Here is a 27,943-nt window from a genome sequence, read left to right on the forward strand (position 1 = left end):
AATTTTCTCTATCCCATCCCTGTCATTGCTTCTCTTTATCATTAGTTGTTATCCCTAAAATAATCTAACTGCAGGCCAGGTGGAAGATGCAGGGAACATTTTTAAAGAGTGCACAGAAACTCAGTGTCTGAGATGCAGAATGTAAAGCAGCAGCAAAGTGAGGTGAAGGAGGCTGGAGGGACGGGAGGGGCCGACCGATCACGGATGTGGGGGTGTCTAAGAAGGCAGACTTGGTCTCTGGGAGTTCAGCATCAGGTAAATCACATCAGTGCAAATTATGAGGCTGGAAAAAAACTGCAAAACAAAACCAAAAAAATTCCCATCCCATCCCCCCAAAATCCCACAAACCAACCAACCAATCAGACAATTAATCATTAAATTTTATCCTTAAATAAGTTACAAAAATAGGTATTATAGGGCAACTTCTTGTGTGCACGGGTGCCAGTGAATGAACTGTCTTTAAGCTTGAATTCCATCTGGGTACCTGACTGGAGGAAGTCAATCTGCTCAAGGAAGACGGATATGCTAAGCAGGTGCACTGGAACCATTCAGTCAAGACTGCCGGTGCCTGCTGTTCACCTCTCCACTTAGAGGCCTACAGGCAGCATCCTTTTGGTTCCTTAGAGACAATAATTCTGTTCTCACGAGGGCTCACAAGGAGGCATGGATGTCTGTAGGCTTTGCTTTGTATCACATCCTTCTTTTTTTCTAAAGAGCTGCCATGCTTGGGCCATTCTGCGAAGTTTAGCAAGATTGGGTTTAACCTATGGGAAGAATGAGAATAACTCCTTTTAGCAGTATGAAAAGCCAAGTAGAATATAAGTATTTCCTAATAATGGCTATTCAAATCAGCTTTGATTTCTAATTTCTGGACTCAGAAAAGATTACAGATTTCCTTTAGGATAAATGGGACTGAAAACTCTTAAGTCTAGAGGCCCATCTCTTCAGGAATGGGGACAAAACTTTTTTCATTGTCATATGAAACAAAAAGTTCTTTTTTTCTTTTAATTTAATCCAATTTTTTTAGAGGGGGAGATAACTGGTTTATTTATTTATTTATTTAATGTAGGTAGTAGGAATTGAACCCAGGACCTCGTGCATGCTAGGCTAGCACTCTACACCTGAGCTATACCCTCCCCCAAAAAAGTTCCTAATGGAGCAAAATCTACTAGCTGAGTCAGAAAACATTAGTACCTGAAAACGCCATGCAAGAAAAGACTTTATAGCCCTTGGCAGGAGAGTTAGGCAAAAGAAAAGATTTTGGAAAGCGGCAACATAGACATTCCTATTATGCTCTCATGTTCTATTTCATTTAAGATTATAACAAGGATAGAACATGTTCTTTAATTTAAACCACTCGGTGCCTTTATTGCATTATCCACATCATTGTTCCTGGACTGCTGAGTAATCAGGGCCAAAGAATAATGTGAAAATCTCCTAAACTTGGTTCCCTGCCCGATGATCCTCAAATCATTACTCTAGAGATGCTTGGAGATGGCTACCATTTCCAGCAAGTACTGTCAAGCAACTGGCTGTTTAGGCTACAGTTGCCAGCAGGTCATCGGCTGTGTTTCTACCGACTTTCTGTAGCCCCAGAGAGAACTTCTGCGTCTCATCAAACCTAAAGCCAGTAGGCAGCAGATGTTCAGGATACGTCAATCTGTACATGTGTGAAGCTTAAAAAATACAGTCATCATGTATATAATCTAACAGTTCAGCCTAAACTCCATTTTGAATTTGAGCTAGAAGATGAAATGGTGAGACTTTATATAAAGCCTCCAGTGCTTATTTTTCAAAACTCTTATATTTGAGAAAGGATTAAGACAGGTTACATTTGGATAACAGGAGCTAGTCTCCTGTGAGTCATTACTGTACCTGGATTTCCTGCTCCAAGTGGTCAACGTCAGCTAATGGCAGCATGGAGGGCCTGCCATGAGCACACTGGAACGGCAGCTGGCAGCAGGACAGAGCTTCAATGAGGCGACAGCTCTCCTCTAGGCTCAGGACATCATTAAACTTAATGGCCCCTAAATGAAAGACAGGAACAACAGGTATGGTGTGGTATGGCAGGAAACCAGTGCTGACCCTGGGTCAGAGCCGAATATCTGGGAAGAGCAAGATGGTTCTTAGGCTTCTTTCATGTTTAATACTGCTTGAAACTGGCACTTACATCCACAGATGAAACTAAGGCTTCAGGACTGACCTGTCTCTCAGCTTTTCCTTATGGAGTCGTTGTCTTCCTAATCCCTGTAGCAGGCGTTCCTTAACTTGTTAGGATTTTGCCTTCAGAGTTTTTTTCAAAGAGGCAAGAGTAATACTTTTGCCTACTTCTTACAGTGAAATCGAAGTCACCTTTCATCCAGGGCCAATCTATCACCAAGATTTCTGACTGTTTCCCTACAATGTCCTTTTATTGGGGGGGGGGGAGGCAATTAGGTTTATTTATTTTTAATTTTTCTTTTCAAATGGAGGTACTGGGATTGATCCCAGGACCTTGTGCATGCTAAGCATGTACTCTATCACTGAGCTATACCCTCCCCCAACAATGTCCATTTTATTTGCTTCTCTTTTCTATTTCTATCATAATCTTCCTACTCGTAAGTCCCATATTGTCAGAACCTGCCTTTATGCATACATTAATTCACACAATCGACATATATTTATTAAGTATGTACTCTGTGCTGGAGCTATGCCAGGCAGTGAATGAGATGGATGATCTCTACCGTCATGGAGCTTACAGTCTAACAGGTGAGACAAACAGTAAGCAAATAATTACACAAGAATTTAAATTATAAATATAAGTACTATAAAATATAGAATGTCAAATAATATATAACAGGAAGACCAAACCCAGTTTAGGAGAAAGGCTTTCCTGGCAAGATTATATATATATATATATTTTTTTTTTTAATTAGGAAAGAAAATGATATTTAATCTGAGTTCTTAGGTTAAGAAACACATGGCTAGTTGAAGAATGAGCAGAGAGGCGTTTCAGAAAGAGGAAAAGGGCAAATAGAGAATTCAGCACACAAGACTAAGACCAGGAAGCAGGTGGATTGTGAAGGGCAAGGTGGAGGGTGATGTGAGAAGAGACTGGAGAGGCAGGCTGGGGCCAGACCATGCAGACCCCTGGAGGACACGGTAAAGAATAAAATGTTTATCCTAAGAGCAGTAGGTAGTCACGGACATGTTTTTGCTAGGAGAATGATGTGCTCAGAGGAATATTTCAAAAAGATTCCTCTGGACACTAATGAAATCATCTACAAAATAGAAACAGACTTGCAGACACAGTGAACAATCTTACGGTTACCAGGGGAAAGAGGGTGGGAAGGGATAAATTTGGGAGTCTGAGATTTGCAAATGTTAGCCATTATATATAAAAATAGATTTAAAAATCTCTTCTGTATAGCATGGGGTACTATATTCAATATCTTGTAATAACCTTTAATGAAAAAGAATATGAAAAAAATACATGTAGGTATATGCATGACTGGGACATTGTGCTGTACACCAGAAATCGACACATTGTAACTGACTATACTTCAATTAAAAAAAAAAAGATTCCTCTGGGTGCTGAGAGAAGAATGGCTTGAAGGGGAGCCAAGATAGATGTAGGAAGACAAAGTATGAGGACTCAACGGTGGCAAGAACTAGGGAGGTGGCAGTGGAAACAGGTCACATCACAGACATTTAAGATGCATTATGAAGGTAGAGGTGATGAGATCTGGTGATAGAGCAGACATGAGGAATAAAGATAGGATAAAGGGGTGAAGGAATTTACATATTTGTAGGAAACAAATGAATGAGGGACAGAGGTTACAAAGCCAGAAAAGACAGCAAGTGAAGAGAGAGATTATGGGGAGATCAAATGGAGGAAGGGTCTGGAGTGGAGACCCCACCATGGTCATATGATTGTTGCAGGGGATTCAGTAGCTGTCATGATCCCTAAAGTTCCTCCAATACCCTTTTCTATATTTTATCGTATTACCCCCCAATGAGTCTTGCCTTCTGTATGAAATCTAAAAGTTTTGTTGTGACCTTGCAGCCTTCTATGCTTTCTTACCAGCCTCATTCTTGATATTTTCTGCTGCTCCTCATATAACTAATTTGTTTCTGCCTCTGGATCTCTGCACAGGATATTTCCTCTCCCTGTAGTAAACTTTCCCTTCCATCCCATGAATCCATGTCCCTCAGCTCATTCAAAACTTGACTCAAATGCATCTCCTCTAGGAGCTACTCCCACTCAAATAAGTCAGTCTGCATTATGGTCAAATATACATGTTGCTATTTTGCTTTGTAAAAGCAATTTTTTAGTGTTCATTTTTAGTGTACTTAGTTTCTTGATCTAAATTGTACCCTCTAAGAGGTGGGTGGTAAATGTGCCTTCCACTCCTTTCATAACTGGGTACCTGCCAGTGCTTCGCAAGCAGAGGCACTCAGGAGCTGGTGTGCTGAGAGTCTTACCATGGCAGGCTTGGGAGGCCAACACCTTCTGGACAGTTAGTGGCAAAGTCCTTTGGATGCCTCCTGTGGTCTGGAGTAGCTAATGCAAAAACACATTCTTTATTAATTGAAAAGCAAATGGGACAATGGAGCCTTGTGTGTGTGGTGCCTCTGTATGAAACCCCAAAATAAGAGAAAAGCCTACCTCCACTTGTTCTCGAATAAATTCCTACAAAGAGAAAAGGAGAACAGCTGTTACTCTACTGTTATGTTATAACTGCCCTTTGATAGTTTACAAAACATCCCAATTTTCTTCTTTAAAATATGTCTCTTGAAGAAGAGGGTTCCAGCAATATAGCACTTCGGTGTAAATAATTTATTTGTTGTAAGGCATTCTGAATATGAAATAGCAAGACAACTGAAAAAACTCTTACTGAACAGAGAATATATTTAGCTACTGAAGCTTCCTCCAGAGATAGCACACCAACTCATGAGGTTATGTAACTGGTAGCCGTAATGACTCAACTAAATTTCAGAGAGGCTTCTCAGTAAGAGGCTGTCTGTTTGTATTTATAATCTTGGCCGGAACACGTGTAATACAGCACATAAACAGAATAAATATACAGCAGTCATCAACATGACTGCACTCAGTTCAACACTTGCTTAAATATCATAAACATAAACAGTCACTTAGTTCCCGCAGGCTTTTTTGTCTGTGTGACAATTCACAGGCGCGCGCGCGCGCGTGTGTGTGTGTGTGTGTGTGTGTGTGTGTGTGTGCGTGTGCGTGTGTGCGTGTGCGTGTGCGCGCGCGCGTGCGTATGGCAATTCCCTTCAGGTCAAAAAATCTTATGTTCTGAGGCATTCTGTTGAAAAGTTTCTCCTCCTTTGCATATCTCTGTCCTGAGGGTCACCTTTTCAATAGTTATATCCCTGCAGATGTTAATATTTACAAAAGGACTTTTAAGAAATTTAAAGCAGACACTATGTCATGCTACCAATTTGTTTAACCTCTGGAGGTTGAAAACTGTTTTGAGATATGGCACATTTAATAATTTATTTGTAAGAAAGCACAGGATTTCTTTACTCCTAGAAAGGCTATGTATAAATTAGCTTCCAGGATTACAACATAGTACATTTCTTTTTAAACCAGACTCAGAAGAAAATTCCCTCCCCTTCCTCATTTACACACTAGTCCACCATACTTATAGATGAGCACAGTTACCAAGAGCTAGGTGGTAGACACTATATATTTTTTAAAAGTTACATATTTTTCCAAACAAACCTAAACAGAAAGATGTCTCATAATACCTGACCCACTAACAAAGTTCATTGTGGATACAGATCAAACCTGACTTCTTTGCTATTCTCTCTTGTATTTATGCATCTGGACTTGTAAGCCTGGAGAAGGGGAGAAGGATCTTATTCTCTATTCATTTCATAATTTGGTGGTTCAATTAATGCTAGGTAATTTAAATAATCTTCAAAAGGCTCAATCATTAGGCTAGAGGATAGACCTTGATAGAAAGATGTATTAGGTCGCTATTTGGATCCTTTCAGCTGCTAGGATCCAAGTAGCTACCTCCTCTCCAAGATGCCAGAACTGTTCCAGCTTCTTTCAGAATCAACAAAATCTCTCCTGATCAGCCTGACTTAACATAATCAAGATTTTTCTGAAACCCTAAGCTTTGTTTCAATTTGAGGTAAACTTCTTACTAGTAGTCTTTGAAGTTGCTTTAGGAAAGTTTTCATGATAATTTTCTGGTTAAATACTAAAGGATTAAATTACAATAAAAGATTCTAACAGATCCTATCTTTTGGATTTAAGACAATTTGGAGGAGGAGCCTTGGCGAAAATAAGCTCTGCTGGGAGAAGAGTGCTGCTGAAAGCCAAGCAGAGGTGGTCTGATCAAAGGGCAATTCTGGGAAGGGTACAGTCAAGGTGATCCCAAAGCTGGCACGTTAGCTGCCTCTCCTCTCAAATGTCTTCTCATGCTTGGCTTACAAACATGCTCAAGTCTCTCCCATCTGAAAACAAACAAAAATCTCTCCTCCACCTGTATCCTGCCCCATACTTCCCGAGACCCCTAACCTTTAGCTATCGGCTCATCTAGAGTTCTTGAAAGAGCGGCCTACCTAGCTCCCCTTTCTCCCTTCTCTCCTGACCCACTGCACTCTGTCTCCTCTTCCCCATCCCTCAACCCCGAATGGATTCCAAGGCAGGCAACGTCCCCATGACAGCCAAATCCAGCTTTTCAGGCTTTTACTCTCTAGCCATTGTTGACCATTCCCTTCTTGCTTAAAACTTCCCTTGGCTTTGGCAATATTACTTTTTCCCAGTTTTCCCCTCCCTCTCTGACCAAATATTTTCAGTCATCCTTTACAGCAGTAGCTTTCCAGACCTATGCTGAAACATATACACCCTGAATGCTGGTGTTCCACAGGCTCCACCCTTTGCTCTTTTTTTTTCTTTATATTCCCCCTGGACAATCTCACTTCTTTTAGACCCTTCTCCAGCTTCTGATATTATCAAAATATATACAGTTGACCCTTGAACAATGCAGGAGTTAGGGCACCAACGCCCTGCGCAATAGAAAATCCTGGTACAACCTTACAGTCAGCCTTCTGTATCCTTGGTTCTACATCTTGGAATTCAACCAAACATGAATCCTGAGTACTGTAGTATGTATTAATTTTTAAAAACTCACATATAAGCGGACCTGCACAGTTTAAACCCATGCTGTTCAAAGGTCAACTGGATACTGTTAACCTCCAAATAGATACTACAGCCCAGACTTCTTTCCCAAGTGCTAGATCTGGAATTCTGTCTATCCATTGCACATCTCCATTTGATGGCACATTCAGCGTGTCTAAACTTAGACTCACAACCTCACTCCCCAGCCAGCTGTAGTCTTCCTCCTCTATTTCCTTTTTATGTCAATGGCACCACCATCCCTCCAGTCATCCAAGAAAGAACCCTCAGATCATTACTTATCTTTTCTCTTTTATCTCTTTTATATTCTATTACTCACCAGATCCTGTTGATTCTGTCTTCCAAATTATGTTTCAAATATGCCCCTCCTCTCTAATCCCATTGCTACTGTCTTAGTCAAATCCTCATCCTCCCTTGTTTGCACCAGTGCAATAGCCTCTCAACCACTCTCCCTACCTCAAATCTTTCCCACATCCATCTATCCCACAATTTATCCACTAAATCTATCTTCTACTTTTTGTTGTTAGATATTACTAAAGTAACTCAGATTTTTGGATAAAAATGGTAGGCCAAGTTGATGTGGATTTGCTTGTGCTCCAAACAGAAAGAACTAGAAACAAAGGAGTTAAGAAACCACAACGAATAAAATAGGATACCATAAAAAAAGAACAGATAGATTTGAGAAAGAACCAAATTAAAATTCTGGGGAAAAATACAGTTATTGAAATAAAAAACCCAGTGGACAAGTTAAACATCTAATTAAATAGTAGAAGAAGAGGAAAATTTAATTTACTGTAAGTTGAATGAGTTTTCTAGAATGTATCACAGAGAGATAAAACCATGGGAAATATGAAAAAGAAGTTAAAAGACATGGAGAATAGAAAGATAAGGTCCAGTAGAGATCTGACAGGATTTCTAAGAGATGGGGGTGGGGGGAGAAGCAATGTTTGCAGTGATAATAACTGTATATTTTCCAAATTGAAGAAATAAGATGAATCGCAAGAAGGAAATCAAAATAAATACAAAGATACATCACAGGAAAACTGCAAAATACCAAAGACAAAGTGAAAATCTTGAAAGCAACCTGAGAGAAAATCAGGTTACCTACAAAGTAATGATAATTAGGTTGACAATGGACTTCAATAGCAAAAATAGAATGTCAAAAGTAATGGAATATTTTTGAAATGCTTGAGGCATAAATAAGAATATAGATTTCTATTTTTAGCTAGGCAATCATGCAAATGTGAAGGCAAAATAAAGATATTTTCAGAGACAGTTTATTATTCATTGACTCTTAATGTAAGAACTTTTAAGAGATTTACTTCAATAAAAAAGAGAACACCGAACATAAAGAATAAGGATGCAAAAAGCAACAGCAAACAAAGACTGGAAAACATTTTGGTTGATCTAAATAAACGCTGACTATAAAATTAATGACTACCAGGAGGATTAAAAACAAGGTGGAATTAAAATAGGCAACAGATGAAAGATGGGAGAAGAGTGATAGAGGATAAAGGGTGGTAAGGTTTGTGCACAGTTTAGGAAGAGAATAAAGAAATGAATTACCTTTAAACTGTGTTAAGTATGCAAGCTAAAATTCAAATTCTAAACCAGTAGAGGGAAAAAAAAAGAGAAATAAAGAACACTCTAATAGATGTGGAGAGTAATTTTTTTAAAAATTAAAAAAAAGCAAACACAATTTATTTTGTCTTTGTTGCCTTTTCTTTCCTCCTTTCCTGTTTTCTAATATTTAAAATGTAATGCTAAAATGTATTTTACTCTTCTTCATTGGCTGCCTACGGGATGAAATGCAAACTGCTTAGCTGAATATACTAAATCCCTTTATAGGTTGGCCTTGACAACCTATCTAGCCTCATCTAGGCCCACCACCACCCTTGGTATATTTTAATTTGAGCCATATATATTGGCAGTTCCTTAAACACAGGATCGGCTTCAAGGCTCTGACATCTGTTATTCTGTCTAAAATACCCTTCTCCCCTCTCTGTACTTGGCAGGCTCCTACTGTTCTACAAGACTTTTCCTAAAAACAAGCAAAAAACGCTTTTCTGTGACAGTTTCCTCGACCTCCACCCTCCTGGGCACAGTAAACATTCTGTATTTCTAAAGCGCGTTTGAACATACCTCTGCTGGCCAAATTTCACTGTATTATAATTATTAAACATCCTTCTTCCTCACCTTGAGCTAATTAATTCATCTTTGACTCGCCAGCACTTGGCACACAGCAGGTATCTCATAAATGCGTGTTGAATAAGATATGAATATAGAGAATTTCTAAACAACACGGGCGCTTACTAGCACTCAGCAGTTTGCTTAGCATCTGCAGCCATGTCTTACCTCCACAATGCTCTTGGTCACAGTAGATCTTCCTCTTCGAAGTTCATTGGCTTCTCTTTCTACAAAACAGAGTGGTACTTTTCCTACAAGGACCAGAGAATCACTAGCATCTGGAAATATGATTTCAAGGCCCAGATCTTCCAGGTTTTTGCGGTAACACCTAAATAAATAACCTCAAATGTAAAAGAATTACTTTGTTCACATTTCAGTACTGGTTCCAAATACGTGATAATTTCTCAAAAGCTGCACAAAGCTTTAAAAGTTGTACTGTTTTCCCACACTTACGATTGTTTACTTAGGATTTTACTATCAAATTTCCTTTTTGAATTACAGTAACTTTCTTCTTCTTTTTTTTTTCTCTTTTCCATTGAGAGAATCAATTTATTTCTATTTCCTGTTCCTAAATTTTTACTTTTCACCGAGGAATTGCTAACTTCTTGCTGGCACTTAAAGAAGTTTGGCACAAATAAAAGTGCTGAGAATATTTTGAATCAGCATTAAAGCAGAGCAGTAATTAACAGCCTGAGGAAATGAGAAGTCCTGATTAATGGGATGTAAATAAATGGATCTGCCTCTAATATAAATTATGCCCCAGGGAAAAAGATTTATTGGCAGTCGCATAGTCCCAAACCTTAAACAAATTTAGAGACAATTCTCTATTTCATTTCCAATTATTTGTGCCGCCCCAAAGTGGGAAAATGTCCTATCTTGATTTGCTCCGTCCTTGTGGCCCAGTGTTTTACTTTCTTCCCAGTAGGATTATGGTAATGAAAACTAAGACCCTACAGTGCACTAAGGCAGAGCAGAATGGAAGCAATTACTGTAGTAACTTTGCTTTCAGAAACAGTACAGCATAAATACTGACCGTTCCAAGAAATGTTAAGAGTATTCTAAGCCAACTGCTGGAAAAAATTATCAGGGAAACTCTATCCTATACTCAACAGCTGTGATACAGTGGAAAGAACAGCATCTGGATTCAGACAACCTGCATTTGAGTGTCTGCTCCACCGCTTAATAGTTGTTATGACCTTGAACAAGTCATGTAACCTCTTTTGGTCTCAGTGCCTCATCTGAAAAAAGGAACAGCAGTTATGCTTGTACCTCACAGAAGTACTGTGAGGATGTGCATCGTCAACATCACATCCTCATGGTGGTACTAACCATAAGAGTCTCCTTTGTTCCTCTGTCACTGTTACCTCTAGTGGAGGACTTATAGTGGAAGACAGTAACTTTTTTCGACCAGAGCCTTGTGGCTGTTGCTTCTCATAGGAATCTATTGGGAGAAAGATGAATGGGTTAAGAATAGGAAGTAACGTCTTCTAGATTCAGGTAAGAAGGAAGGCACAGGCCTGGAATTATTATAGTGCTTAGCAGTGCATTCAATATTCAGTTTTAGGCTTTGAATTTCCATTATTAAAGTCAAACTAGTAAATATCTAGTTTGTTTATTCATTTTAGCAGTATTTGCTAAAATAAGAAATGTAAGACTTAAATCTGACATTCAAATGAATAATGCAATTTTCCTGTAGATAGTCAACAAATGTTTTAATAACAGAGGTTGACTAATGTGGATTACTGGGGAAATAAAAGAGGTTTACTACACAACCCAAAGGTTCAAGAAGACTTCCCCATTCCTTTAGAAGGATTTCCAAGTCTCTAAAGAGACTTAGTAATATTCTCCAATGGTCCAGGGCCTATTAATTAATTAATTTTTTCTAACACTGTTTTTACTGTATCTTCATTTTATAAGGAAAAGTGAACATGGAAGTAACATCATTGTCATTCTCGTCCATGAAATACTTCCCTAGGTCCTCACCTAACTCTTTAACATTCAGGTTTTTGTTTTGTTTTGCTTTGTTTTGTTTTGTTTTGCTTTGTTTTTTATTACTTGACTATAGGAGTAAAGATTTTCCTGGTATTTTACATCTTGGGGAACACACTGCCTCATGATGAGAAAAAAGGTAGCAGCAGAGATTAAAAAGCACATATTGACTTCGGAAGACTACATACCAAATTAGTGATACAGGCTGCCTCTAGGGAGAGAAACTAGTATGGATGAAGGACAAGGGTAGAAAGGAGACTTTATTATATTCCCTTTTGTAGCTTTCAGACTTAAACCTATTTGATTATATCACCTACTCAAAACCAAATTAAATTTTAAAACAAAAACAATATATTGGTCCTTCTGAGCTGCTGGGGTTCCCTGCCTGATGAATGGTGAAGAAGGTCTACCATGATCATATGGGCATATGGAGGTGCAGATCTTTGTGTCATAGCAAAGTAGCCAAATCTCAGGGTTAATGATAAACAGGTGGCAAATATGCCTTTGACCATGTAAGACCCACAAGTTTGAATTAGTAAAGTGAACTACATTCACTTTGAACATTCTTTCAGTTATAAAAGAAGCCATACCAGCAGACTTCAGCTTAATTTTTTAAGTATACAATTCATCTTTTTTCACAATAGTCACAGGTAGAAAAATTCTTTCAAGTATATTCTACTGGAGAATCTTAGTATTTTCTAGTCCTCAGCAGATTCTTACCAATGATAAGCTGCTCCAATCGGATGCGCTCATGGGCAGCATGCTGGTCCACCAAGACTAGCAGGTGTCCACCTAGAAGATCAGCAAGGACGACTGGGGTTTCAAATTCTCACATCAAGATTATTAAAATAATCATGTTGTGTTGAGGGAGAAAAAGTTTAATTCAAACTACTTAACAACAAGAGCATAAGAGAAGCATACAAACTGAGTAGTAACAATTATCTTTTATTTCTTAAAAAATTGAAATTATGGGAAAAACTACAATAAATGTACCCCTGATGAAAAACCCTTTAGCTCATCAGTATTTCATTTATAAAACAAGGTGAAAGCCCTACATTCTTAATGTTTAAATGCTGATTTTGTTTTATTAATTCAAATTTGATACACTGAAGGATCATTAAAGCACACATTATTAGTCAGCTCACCTTGATTTGCAAGCTACTCTGGGACTCACGAAGAATGTAATTCCACTACACTTTAGATCAGAGGTCAGCAATTTTTTTTGAAGGGCCAGACAGCAAATATTTTAGGATTTGGGGACAATAGTTTCTGTCACAACTACTCAACTATTCATTCTGAACCAAAGTCGACTCTCCTCCAGAGAGGAGCAGAATGTCCTAACCCCAAAGCCAATCTACAGGGAAATCCCTTTCTCACTGACAGGACAACTGATTCTCAGTTACATTAGTACATCTTTTTAGCTTGTAATTTTACTACTTTTGGCCAAAGGGTTGAGGTTTATTGTTATTGATTATATTGAAATAAAAATTTTCCCCTTGAATTTGACAAAAACAGATAATACTTGTTTTTCCTATTTCTACTTAAGATTAAAAACTTGTTTCTACAAAACCATCAAATTCATGGCAGAAGAGCTTCAGACTTTAAAAAAAAGAAGGATAATAATTTTTCTGACAGCATGTTCAACCACAGAACTGGCCCCAAATGCTGAATTTTAAACTCCTTTGAGGACAGGAGTTGCAGCTGGTTGTGATGAATACTGAACATCCTGTATTGGGCAAAACAATGGAATAAATAATAAATGGTGAGGGCGTAACCTCAAACTTGAGACTAGAGCCAATGTGAATTACCAAGAGTCAAGGACCCTAAGAAATCAGTACTGCACCTGACTCTGGAGGAATCATTTATAGTCTACAAAATGTTCACATTTTCTCTTCTTGAATGAAGTAGGATACATGAAGGTAATTTACTCATGTCAGAGCTGTGTTTTTGGTATTGCAAAACAACTGAATAGAAGGTTCATAAGGACAAGGATTTTTGTCTGTTATATTCCCAGCATGTATAGCAGCACTAGGCACATAATAGGTGCTCAATAAATACTTACAGAATTAATTAATGAATCTTTGTTCCTTAGGGTATCATAACTGTATTTTATTGTAGGTGGAAACAGGCAATAAAAACTACCATTATGTGGCATTACCTTCACTATAATTTAAAACAGTAATGTATTTGTCCATTACAAAAATATGTGCAAATGTTAAAATAAAAGTAAGCCAATTACAGGAATAGGTTGCTTTTGGTATTCATGAGCAACAATAAAAACACATACATTTTGATTTAGAAAAGTGTTTTTATCTAAAAATATTCCTTGGTGACAGCTAACCAGTACAATAAAAATTTAGAATCTTGAGAAATTTAAATAGGTCCCTTTTACTTCTTTAATAACTGGAGATTCTGTGGCTCCACCCACCTCTGGTGCCATTATTAGAGATTTTGTATTAACCAACAAAGAATTCCAGGTAATCCAAACTTTAGAAAAAAAATCTATTTCTGGAAACAGTGAAAGCATAGAATTTAACCTTCACTAATTCTGTATTTATTATAATTATGACAGAACTTTCGGTTAGTTTGCCTTTGATATGTTATAACATTTACTAAATAAATTTATACTGTAAATAAGATAAAAGGAAATATTTTGAAATACAAAGAGAATGAACTGCTTTCAAACTTTAGAAGCCCTTGCCTGCAGATCTACCCATTGGGAGCCAACTCCTCCTGTGGTGCTCAGGGCTCTCAGCCACTCAGGCCTTTTCCAGAACCTTACAGGATCAAGCATTCCTTATAAATGGCTCAAGAATAGCTCAAGGGTCTCCCAGTTAAAAAAAAAAAAAAAAGCCTTCTCTCAACCTCTTCCCCATCACAGATTTCTACAGCCTGTCAGCATCCTGCCCTATCATCTCTTCTCTGAAACAGCTCTCACTTGCTGAAGTCCTTGGCCTTCACTGTCAGGAAATCTAACTGATATTTTTGGTCCTCATCTTACTTAACCTCTCGGTAGCACTTAGTACAAAGTCTTGGCTTTGCAACACAACCTTTGCCTATTTTCTTCCTATTTCTCTGTTCCTCCATAATCTCTCTTGCTGGTTCACCCTTTTCTACCCAGCTATTAAATGATGGAATTATCCTAGATTCAGAATCTCTTTTCTCCTCACTCTTCACTCTTCCTCTAAATGACACAATTTTTGCCCATGACTTCAATGACCAACTTTATGCTGACACCTCAGATTTAGATCTCCATGTTAGAATACTCCCCTAATCCTAGACCTGTAATATCCAACCACGTTCTTGACATTTCTTCCTGAACATTTCAAAGGGACTGCAGACTGAACTCATGACTTTCACCTTCCCTGCCTGCTTCTCCTCCAACCTGGTCCTGCAACATCATCCACTTTGTTATGGAGGTTAGAAAACCAAGAGTCATCTTTGATATACCTTCCCCATATCCAATCCATCACCAAGTCCTGTTGACTATATCTCCTAAATATTCTTCTCTCTAGGCCACTCTGGTCCTGGCTAACCATCATTTCTTAGGTATTGCAATATCCTCCTAACAGTCTCTCTGCAGTTACTAGGACTCCACCTTCACACCCAATCCCTGCTCCACACTGCAGCCACAGCAATATTTTCAAAATGCAAATGTGATGCGACACGTGCTGCTGTGAAAACAAACAATGATAAAGAAAACTAGAAGCTTTCAATTGTTTCCAACTGGTGCTGGGACGAAGACAAAGCTTGTAACTGGCATTTAATACCTGGCTGCAACCTACGTCTCTAGCCTTGGTTCCTTGCTCTCACACTAGGAAGGGCTTGCCCTGCTTCCTATTACTAAAGAGGAAAGCACAAATTGCATTCGTTATTCTCTCTGTCCAGAATATTCCTCCATCTCTTCTTTATCTAGTTAGCCCATACTCATACTCCAGATCTCACTTTACCCAGAAAATCTTCCCTGATCTCCCTGACTAAATCAAATCTCCAATTACAGGTTCTTACAGCATCTTGTTTCTCTCCTCCATAACGCTAGCTAGAGTTAAAATTTTAATGTTTGTGTGATCATCTATTTCTCTTGCATGTACATTTTTTCCCACCATTGTATCCCTAGCACAGTCTCTGGCATGCCATAGACACTGTAGTCAATATTTGTTGAATGAGTTATATTATTATTTATAAACTATTACTGTCTTATTAAAGCAAGTCACCAAAAGATTGTGTGTAACTGTTGACAAACCTAGCAGAGTTCATTATATAAACTTTCTATTATTGTACAGGGAACACATTAAAATATTATTAAAAGTCAAACAATATAAAATATTTTAAAGAGTAAAAGATGAAATTTCCTCCTTGACCACTTCCATTCTCATTCCCAAGGTAACCACTGTTAAACAAGTTCAACATGTATCTTATATAATTATATCTCTATGTGTATATATATAAAACTGAATGCACTTTAAAACTGTTGTTTCATAATATTTAATTAAATACTAAATTTAATTTAGATTGGGTTTCCCTAATCTGTCCAAATGACTGAAACTACATTGTATATAAAAAATAATCTTAAAAGGAGGCTATCAGAAGACCAGCTGGTTATTGAGGCTAAACTCCATTCTTACCTTCATCACCATTCTCTTCAGTCTTAGTGCTCATTAAACAGGCAATAAACTTGTTATCCACTTGCTGGAGAACCTGGAAGACATTCAGATAAGTGGTACAATACTAAATAAAAACTAACAAAGGTTTATCTGCATAGAGAGAGACAAAACTGTACTTCATTTAGAGTCACCTGCATTATAACATTTGTATCTAAGACCGAGGACAGGTGCTCATGGACCTGAGGGAGTCATTAGAAAGGATAAAAGAATGGGCAAGTAGAGAGACCAGGAGACATTTTTATGGCATGTTAAAGGAAGGAAACTACAAGGGAACACAGACGAAGGCATCTAAGAGGGTTATGCTAATAAAACTTCAGAGTAGACTTGAAATGTTCCCAACAGAATGACTCACATTAATTGGTAATATGACTAGAGAATTATTAATATGACCAGAGACTGCTAACAAAATAGGGCTGAAAAAAATTTAGAAAATTTGTGCAAAAGCAAGGAAAACCATTCTGAAGGAGCTAGTTCGTTAAAGCAGTAAGTTAAAACCCACCGGTGGCTTTAGAGCTTGGTGGCTCCTCTCTACCCAGATGTGTCTAAGTTCCTAGTTTATTTCTGTATGGAAAACAAGGAGGCGAGGACAGCCTGAGTGGTGTAGACAGAGGGCAAAGCAGAAAAGCGGTTGAGAAAGGGGTCCCTTCTGTTCATGGAGCTCCTCAATCTTGGGTCTCCTAAGCCATGTCATCTGAAGCCTCATACAATAGAGGGTGATGTTAAAAGGGGCATTGTTGCACATTTAAGGACAATGTCTCTACAGTACTTAGTTGATTTATAAGCTATTGTCAAAATATACAGTCAATATATAATCCTTGAAATTGTGAGCCTGAACCCATAAATCATCCCTCCAAACCTGCTCACACTACCAAGGACATTTTTTTCTTTGTAATTATAATCAGTCCTTTACTTTTTCTTCTGATGATAAAAGTTCCAGTAAGATTTTTTTTTTAAATATATGTGCCTTGACCAGGGTGGTCTATGTCATTAAATAAATCCAATTTCACAAGTTAGTCTAGTTTAATGAGATTTCAAAGTCAGTTTTTTTACCTGCACCGAATGAATCATTTCTTTGGTGAAGCGGTAAGGATGTAAGATGTTGTGAATTTTAACTGCTAGGCTCTCAGCCTGGCCGCTGCTTACATCAACAGCAACCTGGAAAGACCCAGCACAAACGTCATTTACATTGTAATCTTTTATGCCTGCAGGACTGTTTTATCAACGATCTCAAAGTGCTTTAAAAACATTCATTTTTCACAGAACCTATTAGAAGGGGGTTAAATTCCGGGAACTTATGAAAATGCAAAAGGCTTTATGAATTATTACTCTTAAATAATAATTTTTGTTTATAAACAAAATTACTGACAAAACCCAATATTGTTTCAGAATAATAATTTGTGCTCCATGAGCAAGGCCTTAGATCTTAACTGATGAATCAGTAATCAAATGCTCATCTACTCTGCATCCTTATTACAACACACTGAGCACATTCTGTGATAACCCACTGAGGAGAGAACGGACACTCAGGTCCAGTGATGAACTGTTCCTCCAGCAGAAGATTCACTGCGTTCTCTAATTATAACAGTATTTATCACCACCACCCTAAATACTTTGCCAAAACTACAAGTCAGGGTTTGTGAGAGTGGTAGGCACATTCGCCATTCAGATTACATATGTCTAATCCAAAATGTCTAAGCTCCCAAAATGCTATGAATTCTGATTCCTCCACTCTACATTAAATATTAATTTCCAAATAAATTATCTGGAAACATCCTCACTTTCCATTCATAATTACAAATCAATATAGTCATTCATGCCCATACTCAATTTAAATGCAATTTACATTTTTAAATAACAAGTGAAGAAAAATTTCTGCAGACCTACCTCTGGATAACGGGCAAATACTGGATTGTGCCATTCTGAGAACAAAGACTGAAGCGATTCGCGACCCACAGCATCACCTCCAGTATCTAGAGCAAAGGGGGACAAGTAAAGTTGGCATCAAGAACCTCAAGGAAGAGGCCAAATGGCGTTTCATGCTTGGTGTGGTGTAGCCTCAAGACCAAAGATCTGACACATTGTTCCGATATTCTACAAAAGTGCAGTGCTTGCTGTATCTCTAAATTGTTTTGATCTGTTACTTTTTAAACTTGAGTTGATGACTATCTTCTGGCATTATAGCTTTTCCTCCAAACTGTTTTCAGGAGATATTTCAGAATATAAGTCCCAAAGAAACTGCTTCAAATAGGTAAAGACCCAGCACAAAAATATAGGTATTTAGGTAAAAACATATACCTTATCTATTTTTAGAAACAAAAGAAAAATAATGTCTAGCTTTTTTTGCAGATAAGAATTAAGAATTTTGCTTATATAAGACTACTGCAATATGGAGTCAACTCATCAACTCCAGTATTTAAAGTTAAGAAACATTTTCTCTATCACAAGACACCACAGACTGTGCATAATCACCTAGTTCTGACTTCGTCTGGAAAAGTAATTTCTAATCTAAATGCATGTACTGAATTACTTAGTTCTGCCGTTAAATAGGACCATGGGGAGTTGCTGGTTCCAGGAAGGCACAGCTGGCACTGATCAAGCTTAATAACCAACCGTGCTTTGTCTTCTTTGAGTTAGGTGGCACGGTATGTACTAGATGTCCCGGCAAGCTCTGTTAATGCCCCTACCTCTGTTATTCTGTCTCATCACAATCCTCTCTTCCGGAGCTCTAGGAAGGAAAGGAAGAACGAGGTCGCTTCTAAAAGGATGACACCTGTACTGAGATCCTAAATATCAAAAAGAAAAACCTAGACATTTGAACTCAAAAAATAAGCTATTAAAAAATTAAGTTACATAAAATCTCTTTCTAAACAAACTGAATTAAGACATAAAGCAGACTACTAAACACTAGATTGAGTCAGTCCTTTAATTAAATTTTTCTGCCAATTTAGGGATCTACATTAATGCTTAGACCTATTATCCACCTACATGAGACAGAATGAGGACTCAAAATTGATCCCCAATTTACATGTCTCCCCAATATACGTGTCTACATATGTGTGTCCCCAGTATGTGTCTATTATAACATTTATCTCATCATATTATAATTATGTTTAGATGGCTGTCTTCCCTAATAGACCATGAACTCCTGAGAGCAAAGTCAGTTAATTTGCAATGTGGCAGCCCCTAGCACAGTGTGAATGATCAATAAATGAGTGAATAAACAAATAGATGAATGAATGAAAAGCTCTCAACTTAAATTCCAGTCCATTATGTGAATTTTACACCTTTTATGATGACTATTTTTGGTGGAGTTGAAATGCTGTTTTCATTCTGCATTTGTGTAGTTTGGTGCTTTGTTCAAGGTTAAGTGTTTTCAAAAAAAGTATCTTTTGCATGTATCTTTTCACAGCCTAAATTTTGACTGCTGAAATTTTGACTTCTATTGTATACAGCTTCATTTAAAAGATTTTTCTACTGAATCCAGGGTATTCTGAAGATCGAAGCCTGTGTAGAAAATACTACCACATGGCAAAAAGCAACAATAAAGTTTGGTTTTTACTTTTCTTTGTAACATATTATTGCTTAGCAGAACTGTTCAGGTTAGGCTGTCAATAGTAAATTCAAGACAAAAATGCCTGTTTTCCTCTAATTCATGAAACATGCCATAGTTAATGTACCTGCAATTAAGTGTTAAAAATTATGCTCTGTAATTCTATACTTTTAGTATTAGAGCTAAAGATCTTTCTATACTGCAAGTGCTTGATGCTTATATAAAAATAAAATAAAATAAAATTCCAAAGTCCAGTAAGATCTGGCCCAAACTCTACTCTTATCTCTGAAGGACGATATCAGATTTGAGTTTTAGAAACAATGCTGAATTTGACAGTTTTGAACAGGGGCAAAACATGATGAAATTATTATTTCAAAAAGATAAATCTGTTGGACAATAACGGGAGAGAGATGATTTCAGAATGATAAAATTTAAATGTGAGGTGAACTAAGGCCCTGTCACTGGTAACGGAAAGGAGAGAGTTAAAGACATCTTAAAGGAAAAAAACTGCCAGGGCTTGGAGACTTGATGCTACTCCTTAGAATTATCTTTATAGATCTCCTCTTCTGTACAATTAAATCTACCTCTTAATAGTTCACCTTCTGTGACATTTTATGTGTGGTTCAACAACGCCCTGATATCCTGCTACACCCCAGCCATTTCCAGCAAGGTGACCCTTCTTGTGAACGGTGGGTGCTCGGGAGCCATCTCTTCTTGGAACTAGTTTCTAGACCCCAAAGACTTTATTCTTCATCACGAATCTCTGACTTAACATGACTGTCAGAAGTTCACTACAAGACTTACTAATCCAGAAGTTAAGTAGGTTGAAGTGTTTTAAATATCTAGATGTATTTAACAGGAACAGATGTTTATGTTGAGTCTGACAGCCAAGATTTCCCCCCTTTCTTTTAGCAACAACCATCTCACTTTAATATAAGTTTTTTTTTTTTTTGTCACCATATCAGAAGAAGTTGCATTTCAGGAAGATGAGGTGCCAGTGCCTTAGCTTTACCTCTGATAAGCATTCAGTATAAATCAGGACATAAAGCTACATACACTGAAAAACACATGTGTCTTTAAGAGCAACCTGACAGTCTCAGGAGCAGTATTGAAAGGAAAGAGTTTTCTCCTATTTAATACTTAGAAAGTGACTACAGTGATTATCTTTTTTCACAAGGAAAAAAACTTGAAACCATTGAAAAATAAAAATCTTATTTAACCTTAAATAAATCAGAGCTTCTTGCTAGAGATATTTATACTAAGGAGAAATTATAAGGTAATTTGCAATTACCTTCATACAAATTTACATTCTTTTGCAACATTCAAGACTTTTAATACAGATACACATTTAAATGTTTATCCTCCTGATGCAAAACCAAGATTATTGTCAGGTGAAATCGGTTTTACCATCTCCCAACATCTGGCCAAAACAATGTCACTTTTAAAGTTGACTGAGACTCAGGAACTCAGAAGTCCTAGCCTAGGCTCCCATGTGGCCTTGTGGTCTGATCTAAAAGCCACATTACTGTCTTTCTGAATAATAGCCACTTATACAGATCAAGTGGATTAGCATATACATTATAATAAAGTACATTTGAAAAGTATAGTTATAAAAATACTCACTTAAAGTATATTCCAAAAATTTATGGTCAAATCCTATTTTCTTTAAAAAAGAAAAAGTTCATAAATATGGTACTGTACTGAGCCATAGATTTTACTGGGGAACCTAGGATGATTACAGGACCATTCTGGCCTTTTACCTGGGAGTTGCAGAGAGCTACTTCCAGAAAAATACCACACTGGCATTGCAGGTGCCTTTAAAGACAAATTTCTAAGAGAACATGAGAGAGAGGGGAAAGTAGGGCAGGGAAGTACTGTGGATTTTCTCAACTATCAATAGCACCATTTTCATTAAAAACTGTCTCACCTGTTACACATACACACACCCACAGACATATATATATATACACACACTTGCATTCTATATCATTCTTCCATTGTACTTCTAGACTTAAAATAGTATTGGACCTAGACAATCTTCATATACAATAAAACACGTTTTATAATTGAACTTCAAAATGTTCTATCTGTTGAGATAGTTTCTTTGGACAATGATTCTCTTACTCCTTGGCCATTATTCCCATCTTCAAAAACATTCATGCCAGTGAACATCATACTTACCATTCTCGAGTAGAACATCCACAGCCATAGTTGTCAGATCTTTAGTACAAGCAGCCTGAACGTCCTCAGCAGGAGCAATGAATGTGCTAAGTCCAGTGAGTTTGTTGATGTAGACCATCCTTCCCAGGGCTACATCAAAATGCTGCTGCCAACCTGAAGAACATGTACTGGACTCTTCATTTCCAGAACAAGCTCTTGCTATAGATTCCTCACTCTGAAAACAAGTTCCATTTTGGGCAGCTGTGGCATCTTCTACTTGACTCATTAACATTCTATTTGGAGAGTCAGGATTTCCAATCTGTTGTTCTGCAGCTATCAGAACATCTGCAACTTTACTGTTAACTGTGGAATTATCATAGGGCAATACCAAAGGAGTTTCTGATATCACAGGGTTCTCTGTTGTATTGCTGTTAGAATGCATTTCACTGTCGTTATTGAACGGATTACCCTGTGTGCCAAAGTCTGACATTGGGATGATGCCATTTTCTGTTTTTTTATGCTCATTTTTAAATAAGTTACAAGAATCTAGGGTTAACCCACTGCACAAGTCACTGTCTTTCCTACTGGAATCTGATTGTGGAAGTTCGTTAAAATGACTCCTCATCTCAGTTGTCTGAGTCTCTCTTTCAGAACCCTTCATTCTGGATAATTTAGAGGCTAGTGATTCAGGTGAGTTCTCAACATTCAAAGGCTTTCTGTTAAAATGAGGTAACTCCTTTAGAGCTACAGGACTTTCTTTTAAGCAAGGCATCTGTTGTTCCAAACAATCTTCTTCCTTGGAGAACGGAAACTTTTCTGAAAAAAACATGTGACTTGGTGGGTGACAACTATTTGAATCATTATGTTTCACAGTAGTGATTTTACAAATACCAGAGTTGTCTATGTGGTTTTTGTCTTTCCATGGAATGTCAGGTTCAACCTGAGGACTGAGATTGGTAGTGATTTCTAAATTATTTTCCTTCACTTCAGTATTCAGAGGATTCTTGACCTTCCCATATTGCTTCTTAAACTTCTCTAAAGATCCTAGTTGTGAACTTAAGCTTAGCTTCTTATGAGCTATGGGTTTGGCGGAGCCCATCAATTCATCTGTTCTCTTACTACCATTTGAAACAGGGTTACACCAAGAGAAAGAGGATGTGTCAGGTAAAAGGCAACCTGTATGTGATTTTTTACTACCTTCCTGAAAAATAGCAAAATTTTTGTAAGTTGCTATAGGTTTGTTCTCTACCCTATAACTTGTATTTGTTCTGCACAGTTTTTTGTTGGGCAGTTGAGCAAATTCTTTACTTAAAGTGCTGGTTAAATCTTTGGTGTTTGGAGTCTCAACTGAATGGCGTGTTCTATTTCCAAATGCTTCTTTGGCACTCACAGGACCAGGCTGAACACAGTTTTTAAATAAATGTTCTGTTTCGGTTGATTTTGTTTGCTCATTTTGTACCACATGAGTTATAAAGCCAGTGGAACACAATTTAACTTGTCCATAACTAAAAACTTTTGTTCTTCCACAATTACTAGGTTCTTTTTTTCTTTTCTTATCCTCTCTCTGAGCACTGGGTACTCTCAATAATGTCTCAAAAGGCAGAGGTTGGCATTCCATTTCAGTAGCATCTTTAAATCTCTCTGGTTGATTCTGAATTCTATTATTTTTCAGGAAGTTGACAGCTGTGCCATTAACAGCAGTACTCACTGTCTGTATTTCTTGATCTTCTCCACTCTCCTCAAAGTGATATGTCTGAAAAGGGCCTGCAGACATTTCTGAACTGGTTCCACATGGATTTTCCAAAGAGTTAAGTTCCAAGCAAGATTTTTTAGGTTTCTCATTTTCTCCTGATTCTGATGCTTCAGCTGTCTCTTGTTCTAAGGTCTTTGATTCTGAACAAGTTCTGTCTTTGTTCTGTAAAGACAACTCGGTCATTTTACTATGGCCTGGGCCATCTGATTCATAAGTGTACAAAAATGAACAATCTGTCTTTTTTCTGACAGCGTCTGAATCCCTAGAACTCTCTGTGTTTATGTCTTCTATAGGAGCTTTTCTTTTCACAGCTTTTGATTGCAAATTAAATATTTCATAGGAATCCAAAATATTATTACATGCTTCTTGGAAACTGACCTGGTCACACTTCTCATCAGAGGACACTTGCTTCTGAAGAGTGGCACTGAGTAAACTAAAATCATTATCTTCACTGAATTCCTTAATGTCCTCATTTGATAATTCCATAAATAAGTTTTCTTTCTTTAAAAACTGTTTTATTCCTTCTTGAATGCAAACCAAAAGAGTATCCCAGTTCTGAAACTCAATCAGAGTTTTTGCTGGCTCCATGCACACATCATACTCACAGAGCTGGCACTGCACATTGATCACATATATACCATAGAGGAATTCTGGGTTAGACCGATTTGAATTCATTTGCCTACTGGCAGAGCCATTCCTTGGCTTGCATATAATACTTTCTTTTCTTAATAAAAAGTCAATGAGTTTATTCAACTTTGTCCTTAAAACTAGCCTTTTGTTCACAAATAAAAACTGCATATTCTTATTATAATGTGCTTCACAGCTGATATAGCCATTAAGCTCAAACTCCTTATATTTATAATTTATTTCTCTTAACTTTTGGGACTTACCCAGTCCATAAATTTGACAAAAGCGGGAACATACGTCTTTGGTTTTAGGTAGCTGAAGAACCATGGAACCAGAAACATCATTTCTCAAAGAGAAAGAAATGGAAGGGTGCATGAGTGAGAGAGCTTCTATCCTCTGCCTAACCTTTTCAAACTCCAGTCTAGGATCCATGCATTTCCTCCTGACAGGTAACTGATTAAACAGGTTGTGTACAATTACTGTTGTCCCGGCACTTGGTCTAGTCAGGTCCGCTTCACAAGCCTTCAGGGCTTTTCCATTCTGAAAGAGTTTCACAAAAGTTTTCACTGACTTGCTTTTCTTGGATGAAATTTCCACAGCACTGGCCATGTCAGCTATACTGGCCAAGGCCTCCCCTCGGAAACCATAAAACCTTGGGTTCTCCAAGTCCTGTACAGAGTTGCATTTACTAGTGAAATAACGATTTCCCACCTTGTCTACATCATCCCTTCCCATCCCAAATCCATTGTCTATCACTTGAACTTGGAAGGTTTCCACATTCACTCTGACAGCCACACATTTTGCTTCAGCATCAATACTGTTGAGGGCAAGCTCTTCAACACACTGGCCTAAGGAACATATAGCCAAACCAGAACGCAATCTGGCTTGTGCTTCAACTGACAAGCACTTGATCATGGCAGGTAGAAAGCTGGTGAGATTGCCAGGCACTGGTTTCTCTTTCTGACTGGAAGTAATTGCCTCTGGAAGGGGGGAAAAAGGAACACACACTATTAAAGCTTCAGACTTACACGGCAGCAACCATTTCTCTCAAGCACTATGAAGAAATAGTTGAGATAAATGAGACCTCTTATTAAACCACATTGTAAAACAAAGCAAAACAAATTATAGCTCTGATCTCTAGGCAGATCACACAGCTTATGTTTGGTGTAGTGGATTTAACATCCAAAGCAGGATTCATAATTTCATAATTTTTATTGCTCCTCTCTAAATTCCACATTCCCTAAAGTGAAATCATAGACACACTTGAAGTTGACCCATAAGGCAGTTTTCAAAATTCTAATCACTTCACCAAAAACAGATGCCTAAATTCCACTAAGAAACATTAGCTAGAAATTATTCATGAAAAAAAAGTCCAAGCTAGTTTCATAACATTCATACATTACACAATAACCATGACTTTTAGAAAATACTTATAATGAAGTGTTAAGACACTACAGTAACTAAGGTGAAGAAACAGAAGGGAAATAAAGTCAAATTGCTGTAACAAGAAGAGATGGGTATTAAGATTATTAATAATTACTATTACTATTATTGGTTAAATGCAGTTACCTCAGGGGAAAGAGACTTAAGAATGGGAAAGGACGGGGTGGGGGTGGGGGTGTAGGGCGGGGTACAGCTCAGTGGCAGAGCGCGTGCTTAACATGAACACGGTCCTGCGTTTGATCCCCAGTACCTCCATTAAAATAAATAAATAAATAAATAAACCTAATTACCCCCTACCCCCACCCCCCAAAAATGAGAAAGGATAGGGCATGAAAATTCGTTTTCACTGTAAGCCTTTCTGTATCATTTGATTTTTAAATCTTGTTCATATATTACTTTCAAGTTTTCAGAAGGTCCTTACTATTGTTCTGAATTAATATTCTTGGTCTTTCCCGATAGCATCAAAGTACTTTGGTAATAATAATGATGGCCAGGGACTGTCTAAACGTGATTTTAAATTTTTCCTGCAGGTAAAAAAAAAAATTATTCTGCAGTTAAGGTCCCTCAAGCTGAGAGCAGCATGGGCTGGACCTGTCGCAAGTGGTAGGCAGGGCTAGTTTTTCAAACTCGGGAAAATCAGAGCTATAATTGCAGATCTGACGATTTCTAAGATAATGAACTTTGCAGCCAGCAGCAAATGAGAGATAAATATTTAGTAAGTATTCCGGTCTGTACCCAGCTCAAAGATTTCCTGGTTACACTCCAGTTCTTCCAGGGCCACAGCTCCTGAGACAAATGGTCCGATTCGATCCGGGTCCTGAGCTAAGAAAGCTTCGGGGAGCAGTGTTGCGACCGCAGAGCCCCCCAGGCTCAGGCTGCACCCCCGCCCCCTCCCCAGCCAACCCGAAACCCCGGCCTGCGCAGGCTTGGTGGCCAGGCTGGAGGCAGGCCGAGAGGCCTCCCGGAGCCTTTGCCAGCTAGGTCCGTCAAGCTGGCCCGCAGCAGTCGCCACGGCCCTTTTAGAGTTAGAAGAGCTCCCAGAATCTTCCTTTCATTGCGTGCTTTCCCCAAAGTCACCCCGAATCCCTCCTCACCAACTCGCGTAAACCAACCGCCTCCGACGCCGGACGCGCGCACGTTGGCTCGCGAGGCTCATGCACGCGAGACTCATGCACGCGCGAGCTCGCGAGCATGCGCTTCTGAGCCGCCTCGCTGAGAGCACCATTTAGTCCGCGACGCCCCAATGCGCATGCGCACCAGATGTTACCGCCCTGGGGATTCCCGTGTCCCAAGGTCTCTTCACATTGGTACTCTGAATTCTCAGTCCTTATCCGTTTTAGCACGGCTTGAAAAAGCTGTTTCTAGCAATGTTTACTTTTGTTTTTCTTCTTTCCATTTCTCTCATTTATCTTTTGCACGTACTACCAATTAATTGAATATATATTTTGCTTATGGTCTGTCACCTCTCACTAGGATATAAACTATATGAACGAAGGGATTTTTGTCAGTTTTGTTTGCTGCTCTATCCCCATGGCAAGAACAGCGCTTTATGTTAGGCACTCAATTAATGAGTAAATCCAGAGCCAGAACTATAGCATTTCAGAACTGGAAAAGACCAAGAAACTGTCTAGCTCAGTTCTTAATTTGCAGATGAGGACAAGACTCCCTTCATTGACTTTTTTGGTATCTTCCCAATACCACTGCATCTTCTTTTTTCTTTTTCTTTTTTTTTTAAGTGGTGGTCCTGGGGAATAGAATCCAGGACCTCGTGCATGCTAAGCAAGGCACTCTACCACTGAGCTATTACCCACCATCTGCATCTTTTCTAATGAAATGAGAGTGGAACTCCAAGGACACTGTGTGAATAGGTACTTGGGGGAATTGTTCACCAACGTTCAGTTTTTGCTTTGTCTTGTTTTCACTGAAACCTTTTATTTTTAAAAATTGGAATTTATGAGAAACTTGTCAAACCCAGTAAGCATTTGATATATACATTTTAAAATGGCTGACTGAACCAAATCAGGAGGTATCTGAGGCTGATGAAGCAAAATGCTCATTGCTTGTATTAGTTTGCTAAAGCTGCCATAACAAAATACTGCAGACTAAGTGCCTTAAACAACAGAAATTTATTTTGTCACAGTTCTGGAGACTAGAAATCTGAGACCAAGGTGTTGAAATGTTGATTTCTTCTGGGGCCTCTCTCCTTGGCTTATAGATTGCTGTCTTCTCTGTCTTCCCATGTTCTTTCCTCTGTGCATACACATGTCTGTGTCCAAATTTCCTCTTCTTATAAGGACACTGGGGCATACTGGATTAGGGCCCATCCTATCAATCTCATTTAACCTTAACTATCTCTACAAAGGCCCTATCTCCAAATACAGTCACATTCTGAGGTACTGGGGGTTGGGACTTCA

At 38.2% G+C, this 27,943-nt stretch overlaps 1 protein-coding gene across 8 annotated transcripts; it reads right to left on the minus strand.

The window, feature by feature from the left end:
- Positions 1 to 367: 367 nt before the first annotated feature.
- On the minus strand, positions 368 to 26,770 carry MLH3 (mutL homolog 3). Of its 8 annotated transcripts, none has more exons than XM_064486116.1 (13): positions 26,624 to 26,750; positions 21,728 to 25,066; positions 18,681 to 18,779; positions 17,881 to 17,966; positions 17,047 to 17,151; positions 15,958 to 16,030; positions 12,053 to 12,124; positions 10,673 to 10,784; positions 9,512 to 9,671; positions 4,649 to 4,672; positions 4,465 to 4,543; positions 1,876 to 2,027; positions 368 to 764 (listed from the first exon to the last, which is right to left on the minus strand). In XM_064486116.1, the coding sequence occupies exons 2-13, from the start codon at positions 24,999 to 25,001 to the stop codon at positions 642 to 644; spliced, it is 4,359 nt and encodes a 1,452-aa protein (XP_064342186.1). In that variant the 5' UTR covers positions 25,002 to 25,066; positions 26,624 to 26,750; the 3' UTR covers positions 368 to 641. The 8 variants fall into 8 exon arrangements, 6 of the variants coding, with proteins under 6 accessions (XP_064342186.1, XP_010974784.1, XP_064342189.1 ...); XM_010976482.3 differs by having other exon boundaries at positions 26,265 to 26,750; XM_064486119.1 differs by lacking the exon at positions 10,673 to 10,784 and having other exon boundaries at positions 9,512 to 9,570; positions 26,265 to 26,753.
- Between the last annotated feature and the right edge of the window lie 1,173 nt (positions 26,771 to 27,943).

Source organism: Camelus dromedarius, chromosome 5 (genome assembly GCF_036321535.1).
Source record: "Camelus dromedarius isolate mCamDro1 chromosome 5, mCamDro1.pat, whole genome shotgun sequence".
Lineage (NCBI taxonomy): Eukaryota > Metazoa > Chordata > Mammalia > Artiodactyla > Camelidae > Camelus > Camelus dromedarius.

Bases quoted from the DNA above. Each gene is read 5' to 3' on its own strand.
- MLH3 (XM_064486116.1), bottom strand. From the start codon at position 25,001: ATGATCAAGTGCTTGTCAGTTGAAGCACAAGCCAGATTGCGTTCTGGT. The intron at 4,673-9,511 runs GTAAGACATGGC...TTCTCTTTGTAG, and splicing joins TGACCAAGAGCATTGTGGAG to GAATTTATTCGAGAACAAGT. The intron at 4,544-4,648 runs GTAGGCTTTTCT...TTTTTGCATTAG, and splicing joins TTATTCGAGAACAAGTGGAG to CTACTCCAGACCACAGGAGG.